Genomic DNA, 9,002 nt, shown 5'->3' with positions numbered 1-9,002 from the left:
GCAACAAGAGAGACTGAGGGGCCTGCTGGTTTGGGTAAAACCCCAGTGGTCTGAACGGGGGTGGGTACCAGGCTTTGAATGTCCTGCAGGCTGCCTTGCTCAGGTAAAGTGGCAGTTGGAAGGCAGGTGTCTGGGAATTCTTGCTGCCCCAACACAGGTGTGGATTTGGGGGCCTGTGTGTCTGTAAGGCCGTGCTCTCGAGGCAGTGGTGTGGCAGGGGAGCCCTGGAAGGCTGGAGGGTTACCCTGTTTGGGCAAAGACGGCAGGGCTTGGACTTGGATGTCCATGAGGCCTTGTGGCTGGGGCAAAGGGGTGGCAGCTGGAACCTGAACGTCTAAGAGGTCTTGAGGCAAAGACAGCAGAGAGCGCACTGGAACCTGACAGTCCAGGAACCCTCCACAGGCAGGCAGAGGTGAGGCACCTGGAACAGAAATGTCTGGGAAGTCACATGACAAGGACAGAGGGCTGCCGGCTGGGATCTGATGGTCCAGGCTGCTTCTGCGCCTCTGCATAGGGTTGATGCCTTGGCCAGAGAGAGTGGCAGGGCACTGGTCGTCCCTGGAGCCTCCTTCCTCTGCTCCTGGGATGTTGCTTGGGCTCTGGCTGTCTCGATGGCTTTCTTGTTTGGATAAAGGGGTGATGGCTGAAACCATGAGCTCAGAACAGCTCCTCTGCTTGGGCATCGCTGGAGTGGGTGAAATCTGGGCATCTACATGGCACCCTTGGTCAGAAGAGCAGGTGAGAGATGAAACCTGTACATCCACGTCACATTTATGCTCAGGCACAAGAGCGGCAGCTGGAACTCGGATCTGCAGGTGGCTTTGATCGGGCAAAGTTGAAACAGATGGAAGCTGGATGTCTGGAGGGGCCTCTTGCTTGGGTGACATATCTGGGGCCGGGGGATTCTGGAGGGCTCCTTGCTCGGGCAAATCTGAAACATTTAGACTCTGGTCATCCAGGTGGCCTCTCTGCTTAGTCAAGGGTACAGCAGCTTGAATCCGGGCAACAGGGCCCAGGGGGACAGACTGCTGGGCACAGGCCAGCGGGAAGGCCAGCTCACACACCAGCACATGTCCGAAGCCAGGAAGGGGCCCTGTGTGCAGAGAAAAGCGGTTCGAGTGAGTGCCGATGCCCCAGCCTCAGCTGCCTCTGCCCACCATGTACCCTGAGCTCACCAGGCTCAGCCTGCTCCTGGGGCGGGCAGGGGGTCGGCTGGGGCTGGGCCAGGACCCGTGGCCTGCGGCGGGGGGCATTGGCAAAAAAGTGTCTCGGCCCTCTGCATCTGCTGGATCCGCTCGCTGTAAAGCCGGGCCAGTTCTCGCACACGAGACGCCGCCCGCTCCGAATTTGGGGCTCCTGCCCTTCCACTTCCACTGATTCCACCCAGATCCGAGTCCTCCAGGATCAGCAGTGGCTCTGGGAAGCCCGGCCGGGCCAGCTGCCCCTGCTCCAAAGCCTGCCAGGCACTCCGGATTTCAGAGCAAGAGCGGAATTCCAGCTCACCCGGGAGCCCCTGAGCTTGGGCGATATCCTGGGGCTGGAAATCTGAGAATGACACCCCTTCTCCCTCCTCAGCCTGCCCAACCCTGCTTCCTGAAGTGGGCTCCCCCAGTTTTCCAGCATTGCTTCCAGGGAATAGTTCTCTCCTGGCGGGCAGTGCCTCAGCTGGCTCCTGCAGAGGTCCAGGGAGCCAGGGGTCACAGGGGAGTGGGGGAGAATCAGAAAGACAGGGCGTATCAGGCACATCAGGCATGGCCGGAAGGTAGGGCATTTCAAAAACACTAGGAACGTCAGAGAGACTGGGGAGGTGGGGAGCTTCGGAAATTTCAGGGAGGTTGGACACGTCAGGAATCTCGGTGAGGCTGGGAATGCCGGGAATTTCGGCCGCACTGGAACTGTCAAGCCCTTCTAAGACATGGAGAGGGGAAGGCTCCCGTTCATCCATCTCCAGCTCTTCCTCCTCCTCTTCTTCTGAAGACTCTCGGCTGGGCAGGGCTTGGAATGTGAGGGTTTCGCTGTCAGCTGGCACCTGGGAGTCTCCAGGGAACGTGGGAATGTCACTGGTGGCTGGCTGTCGGGGGCAGAGAAAGAAGCCAGATACCAGGGTGGCCTGCCCAACCTGCTCCCTGCTCGCTGCCTGCTGGAGCCTGGAGCCCCAAGAATGCTGTGCCGGGATGCCCAACTCACCCCTGGATCCCGAAGGCCTCTCTGGTTCAGCAGTTCCAGGATTTCTTCAGTGATTGAGGTTCCCGAGGGGTCCAGCGTGGGGGGCCCAGCATCCTCCAGGTCTTCAGGGGGTACAGAAGCTGACACTGGTGGCTGTGCTTCGGAGGGGGCATAGAGCTCCCCTTCACTGCCAGCATGCTGTGCGGAGAAGGGAGGGGGTGAAAGCAAGAAGCAGGAGGGCCCATCCCCCACTTTCCTGACCAGATGGGGGGATCTGAGCCTCAATCCCCCCACTTTTTTGTTTTTTGCAATACGGTGATTATTAAACTTAGTCTCTCATATGCTACCCCACTAAGCTACACCTCTAGCTATTTTTTTAGTAGTGGGGATAGAACTGACAGCCTTCACAGTTATATGCCCAGCCCATTTTTCATTTTTTATTTTGAGACAGGGTCTTACTAAGTCACTCAGGTGCCTAGGTGGGGCTTAATACTGAGCTCTTCCTGACTCAGCCTCCTAAGTAGCTGGGATTACAGGCATGTGGCACTGCACCCAGCATAATCCTTTCTTTTTCTTTTTTGAGATCGGGTCTTGCTAGGTAGTTCAGGCTGGCCTCAAACTCATGGTGATCCTCCTGCCTCAGCCTCCCATGTAGCTGGGATTACAGGAGTGTGCCACTATACCCAACCCAATCCTCTTTCTTATTCAAACCTAGAAATTTGGGCATATACGCTTCCTTCTCCAACAGACCCAAGAGTCCAGGTTCTTGGACCCTGCTCAGGCCATTTCTTACCTTGAATATAGGCTTAGCTGGGGACAGATAGAGAGAAAAAAATCAGTGAGACATAGGAGTATGAGTGATTCCCTATAACTCATGAGCTGCCTCATCCCCTCCCCATCCACCCTGGGGAAGGACAGACAGACAGACAGGAGCCAGTCACTGACCGTTCTGTGGAAACCTGACAAAAGAGTCCTTCACTGGTTCTGGGGAGGACAGAGTTACGTCAGCAGCCCACATCGCCCGAGGGCCGGGCTCACCTGTGGGCAGTAAACTCACCAGACTGCCTGCGTCCACGGCGGCTGCCAGAGGCTCCCGGAGACGGTGCTGCAGGAGGCAGGTGACAAGGGGTCAGGAGCTCAGCTCCAGGTGCTGGGGGAGAGGGGGGACATGCTCAGCACCCCATCTCATTTACCTGTGTTCCTCCAGCCAGGGGTGAAACTTTTAGTATCTTGAGGTCGGGGAGACCCAAGTGGGGGTGTCGGGGGCTCTGAGATAGGCTTACTTTTTGGAGCACCTGTGGGGAGAGTTTTGGGGCTAACAATCTACTTTTCCCTGGAAGTTAGTTCTTCTGCATCCTCCCAGCCCAAGACCAACTCACAGTGCAGGCTGTTTTCAAGGAGGACTTGTTTTGCCTGAAACAGACAAGGATGAGGTTTTGGGGGAGCTGGCCCCAAGCACCACAGCCATTCTCACGAATGGGCACTTCTACACGTCAGGCCCATGCTTTGGCTTACAACCACCACCCTGACCACTGCCCTAGGAGCCAGGCATTATCTTTCCTCCAGGTGAGGAAGTTAAGGACCAGAGAGGTTAAGTTACTTGCCCAAGGTCACAAAGCAGAAAGAGTGGTAGAGCTGGGGTTCATACTCAGATAGCACAATTCTGCACTTTAAGCAATCATGTTTCAAAAACGTGTCTGTGTACTCAAAGGGTCTTCTATTGGGGGGGGTCCTCTAGTACCCCACCTCCTGCATTGAGGTAGGAGCTATACCTTGGCTGGGATGGAGGCAGGATGGTTCTCAAAGAAAAGGCGCTGGAGACAGTGAACCCACAGTCTCTTCTCTTCTTGGTTCTTGGCCTGGGGGGTGAGTGCGGTGGATGGACTCAGGGAGCCAGGATCTGGTCCAGGGTCGGGGGATCCACCGGGCCAGCCCCACCTGTGCTCACCTGAAGCAGGTGCCTGTGCTTGGGAATGGTCAGATCAGACACCTTGAACCCTAGAGGGTCTCGAGGACTCTCGCTCACACTCAGGTTGCAGCACTGAGGGAGAGGACGGAGGGCAGCAAGCACAGAGGCTCAGCCATGAGGTCCATCCGGGTTGCTGCCCACTAAGACACACTGTAAGACTGTTCCCCACCAGCAGGGCTCTGCTTCTCCCTCACCACACTCTTCCTCCCCTCACGAAGAAGGCCCTGCTGCTCCCCATGAAGACACTGCCTGGTGGGCACGTCCAGCTCTTCCCTGCAGGCCTCAAACCCACCCCTTAATTCTTTACTTTTTCTTTGCAGTGCTGAGGATTGAGCCCAGAACCTCACACATGCGAGGCAAGCACTGCACCACTGATCGACATCCCCAGCATCTTGGCACCCTCTTTTGAAGCAAGGTCTTGCTAAATTCCCCACATTGGACAAAATTCCTTATCCTCCCATCTCAGCCTCCCAGACTGCTGGGATGACAGGTGTGCAATACCACACATGGCCTTACCCCTATTCTTTAAGACAGGGTCCTCACTATGTAGCCTAGGCTGGCCTTGAATTCATGGCAATCCTCCTGTCTCAGCCACTCAACTGCTGGGATTACAGGTATTCAATTAACCCAGGCTTAACCCTATTCTTTTTTTTTTTTTTTTTTTTCCTCCTGGTACCAGGGCTCAAACTCAGGACCCTGCGCTCACGAGGCAGACAAGGTGCCACTGAACTAAATCCCTGGCCTCCTTTACCCCATTCTTAAACTTAAGAAATTGTGACCCTTTCGAGCCAGGCTGTCCCTGGTCCATCTCGTTAGGTGCAGCGCATAAATGTAAGAATGCACCTTGTATGTAACAATCTAGCCGCACCCCATCCCCAAACTCACAAAGATATGGCCCTTGTACGCGTATTCGGGCCCCCGGCGCTTGGCCACAAGCAGCATCCGTGAGAACAGGAAGAGCAGCCGCTCACCCCCTCGAAGCCGGGGGCCGCCCCCTCCGCCACCTCGGAATGCACCCTCCAGCACCAGCTCCCCAAAAGCACTGAGCTCTGGGCCGGTCCAACCTCCCAGCCGCCGCTGCACCTCCTGCAGGGACCCCGCCAGGTGCAGAGACGGGCACGGGCGGGTGGGGTGGCACACACAAACAGGACAAGAGGGGGGTTGGCAACAGGGACATCCCAGGCCTTGAAGCACTGCCCCATCCCCCTCATGGCCCCGAGAAGCCGGCCTCGTCTCCCACCCCACCCTGGGCCACCTGGAGGCGTGCTGCATGCTCCTGCTTGCGCTTCATGTCATTGATGTACCAAGCGACTGCTGTCATGGACACAATGGCTTCCTCCACCATCTCACGGCCTCCAGCGCCCGGGCCCTCTGCCCAGTGCTTGCCTAGTTCCTGCCGGCAGCACCAAACATATAGGGTGGAGAGGAAGAGGGAGGAAAGGAAAGAGAGAATGAGAGGGGCAGGAGACAGAGGCATGTGCAGGAAGTGGCGGAGATGGTGGCATCCAGGGTGCCAGTCCCCTTCTGCCAGCAAGACCCGACAGCTGGCCCAGATGGCTTCCCAGGGGTACAGGATAGCAGAGAAACGCAGATGACTCCTCAGGCCTGCAGTGACTACTCTTGGGCCCCCTCTTGAAGTAACAGCAGGTGGCTGAGGTGTGGGGCTCCACCCACCCCACTCCCAGCGAGGCCTCCAGGGCCCAAAGCTGACCTGCAGGAGCAGATGGTACTTGAGGATGCGCTGAACGGGTTTCAGCAGGAAGCTCTGCAGGGGCAGTGAGTGACGAAGCTGGGCCTGGCGCTCCTGCAGCCACAGGGCTGCCGGCGGGGACAGCGACAGCTCCCGGAGCAGGGCCAGGGAGCTGGGGGCACAGTATGGATCAGCAGGGGCTGGGAGCTCCAGTGGGTAGGGCTGGGAGGGGCCCGCGAGTGGCCAGGGTTTGGAGGCAGTCAGGGTCTGGCGGGGTTGGGGGAGTGAGGGAGAGGTCAGTTAGCATCCCAGTGTGGCAGGGATGACACAGGGCAGGTGGCAGGGCAGAGGAGGGAGGGCTGGCACACCAGCTGGGGTCCAGCGGGCACCCCGCCCCTCACCTCGGGTAGTTCATGCAGTATAATGTGTAGATGTCAAAATCCTCGCTCTGCGGGGGACATGGCAGTCAGAGAGACCCCAGGTCCTTGCACAGCAGGCCTGCTGTCCCCTAGCCAGGCCACCCCCACTTGCTCACCCTCTGCACAAAGCACTCAGCGATGCCCCCGGCGCTGCTGCTGCCCTCCAGGTCCTCCAAGAGCTCGCTGTGGGGGACAGAGCATGAGCACTTGCCCTGCCTCCACATCCCCCCAGGGGAGGCCTCTGGGAGATGTCCCAACAGCCTGTGGGGCTGGGGACTCAGTGACCGCTAGGCTCCTTAGAGAGAAGCCACATCCTGAACAAAGATCTCTGGTGGCTACATGGGAGACCAAAACCGTTAGGACTGTTTCCTTGGACAGCTTCGGATTCCCTCAACCTGCAAACCTGTCACAGCTGGCGGGAACTGGAGTGAGGGGACAGTCTGGCCCACAAAGGGCGTGATCTTTAGCCTCAGGGGTGATCTTGAGATCTGCTGAGACCTCCTAGAGGAACTCGGAGCATGACGATCCCTGACAGACACATCACAGTGACCAACCATCCTGGCTTGTTCAAGACCAGTGTCCCAGATGAGGGACAAGTAGTGCTAAAGTTGGAATGTCCTGGGCAAATCAGGACAAGGTGGTCAAACACAAATGTTTCACATGGTCACGACCTGGGGATGCTACGTGACCCTCAGATTCATCCTGAGCCCAGACCTGCTACAGCAGAGACTCCATCCTGCTGCCAGGCCCTGTCCCGATCTGCACACTTAAGAGTCCTGTCATTTGCACCATGATCCCTGCCTGAGGTCACCATGCCCCGGGACCAGCCTGGAGAGGGCACTAAAAGATTCCAAGGTTTGCTTGCTTTTTGTAGCGGGGTCGAACCCAGAGCCTTCACACAGCCATATCCCTGGCCTTTTTTAAATTTTTCGAGGCAGGACCTTGTCAAGTCACTAAGTTGCGCAGGCTGGGCTTGAACTTGTGATCCTCCTTCCTCAGCTTCCCAGTGTGCACCATTGTGCCCAGTGGGGTTCCAGGGTTTAAGTTATGACACAGCCCCTTGAGCCCCAAGTGGCCAGCACCCATTCCTGTCCCACCTGCTCCTAACCTGCTGAACTCGTAGATGTCCTCGATGTTGGCAAACAACGTGCCCACCTGCTCCACGCTCAGCCCCAGGACACCGCCGTCCAGCAGAGGGCCCAGGTAGTCCTGCAGGGATGACTGGGTCACCAGGGCTGGGCTGCGCCTGCCCCCACTGCCCTCGAGCACCTGCCTGCCTCACCTCCACGATGCTTCGGAGGTCTCGGACATAGGCCCGCTCTGTCTCCACGATCTCCCGGGCCACACGCTCCAGCCTTGAGGGTTTTGCCGAACCAGGGATCCCAACAGGCGACAGATGCAGGCGGATAGGGGGCCCTGGCAGGGGCTCTGGTCTGGAGGCTGAGCAGGCTGGGGTGGGCCCAGGGGCTGGGTCCCCTTCAGAGCCCACTGTGCTCAGGGATGTGGAGCTCCCAGAACCTCGGGGGGAGGCCATGGTGGGCACTGTGGGATGCGGAGCAGGTCAAGTTCCCTGTCCCACCGCCTCTGTACCTCCACACCTCCACACCCAGCGAACCACCTTCGCACAGGCTCCCACCTCTTTCCTATTGTACTCCTTGGTCCAATCCTGTCCTCTTCCATCAGGGCTCTCCCTGGACTTCAGCCCTCTAATTCACCTCCTTGCATCAACAAGGGAGATCTTTATTAGTCTGCCCACCTGACTCTGTCATCCCTAGGAGCACAACCCATTCAGGCTAACGTCCAAACTCCTCAAATCAGTGCAGTGTGACCGTGGCCTATCTCTCCAGCTAGCTGTCCTTTCATCACCTCATTTTAGCTCCTTACACTCCGGTCACACTCAACTTCTCTCAATTACCTAAACAGCGGGTCTTGGTCTTTGCACACAGTGTTGCATGGACGTAGAATACTCTTCTTGTCTTTGCCAAGCTCCTTGAAGCCTGACCTGTCAGGGCCGGCTCTCAAGCTCTGGGATCTTTACCCTCAGAGACCCTCTGGACTGTCACTAACTGGGAACGGGTCAGCTTGGGGCTCTCAGGGTTGGACTAGGCCGTCACCCTGCATCACCAGCACCGCACAGCCCCAGAGGGTCTCCGGGCACCTTGAAGAAAAGACCAAATGCCCACAGGCTCCACCCCTGCCTTGGTGGCTCACCTGTCCGAGTCCCACACACAGCTGGGCAGTCACAGGCTTCGCCTCTGTGGCCACACCCGAGGCTGGGTTTGGACAAGCTCTGTCTGCGGGCTCCTTCAGGCATGGCTGAGTGGCACGGCAGCCACCTGCAGAAAGTCCCCTTGTTGGGTACAGGACCCACAGACCTTCTTGCTGCCCAGACTCACAGGGTGCTGGGAAATAGGAGGCCCGTCTGAATCCAAGGAGGGGAAGGACACCCCCACCCCCGAGAGGCACTAACGGGGATGGGGGACACACAGGTAACGTGACAGGAAGAGGGGTACGAGCAAAGAACCTAGAAAAGAAGACAGAAAGGTTGAGACAAAGAGGATCGAGGAGAGCAAGTCTCAGAAGCTAAAAATCCTGCGTGCTGGGCCCCAGGCTCAGGGATCCTGGGAACGTCTGCCCTCCGGCTGGAGCGGAGGGCGAGGGGCAGGGCTGGGAAAAGCTGTGGGCGGGAGGCCGCGGGGTCCCAGGGGAGGGCGGAGGCTGGGGGACCGGATGCCAGGGTCCTGCAGACGGCTCCCTC

At 58.1% G+C, this 9,002-nt stretch overlaps 1 protein-coding gene across 1 annotated transcript in view; it reads right to left on the bottom strand.

Moving 5' to 3' along the window:
• The window catches only part of Plekhg2 (pleckstrin homology and RhoGEF domain containing G2), a 9,454-nt gene extending 458 nt beyond the window's left edge, over window positions 1–8,996 (bottom strand). Inside the window, 19 exon segments of the mRNA XM_033765988.1 lie at window positions 6–1,093; window positions 1,176–1,264; window positions 1,266–2,071; window positions 2,188–2,364; window positions 2,960–2,976; window positions 3,112–3,150; window positions 3,224–3,271; window positions 3,360–3,461; window positions 3,546–3,579; window positions 3,939–4,025; window positions 4,115–4,207; window positions 5,021–5,221; window positions 5,391–5,528; window positions 5,847–5,997; window positions 6,227–6,273; window positions 6,361–6,427; window positions 7,353–7,453; window positions 7,527–7,786; window positions 8,456–8,996. Of these exon segments, the coding sequence (XP_033621879.1) occupies window positions 6–1,093; window positions 1,176–1,264; window positions 1,266–2,071; window positions 2,188–2,364; window positions 2,960–2,976; window positions 3,112–3,150; window positions 3,224–3,271; window positions 3,360–3,461; window positions 3,546–3,579; window positions 3,939–4,025; window positions 4,115–4,207; window positions 5,021–5,221; window positions 5,391–5,528; window positions 5,847–5,997; window positions 6,227–6,273; window positions 6,361–6,427; window positions 7,353–7,453; window positions 7,527–7,786; window positions 8,456–8,558 (3,648 nt within the window). The 5' untranslated portion in view covers window positions 8,559–8,996.
• Between the last annotated feature and the right edge of the window lie 6 nt (window positions 8,997–9,002).

The sequence above is a fragment of the Fukomys damarensis genome, unplaced genomic scaffold, assembly GCF_012274545.1.
Source record: "Fukomys damarensis isolate Sample0158 unplaced genomic scaffold, DMR_v1.0_HiC HiC_scaffold_19, whole genome shotgun sequence".
Classification (NCBI taxonomy): domain Eukaryota; kingdom Metazoa; phylum Chordata; class Mammalia; order Rodentia; family Bathyergidae; genus Fukomys; species Fukomys damarensis.
This window is presented reverse-complemented; position numbering and strand designations above follow the sequence as displayed.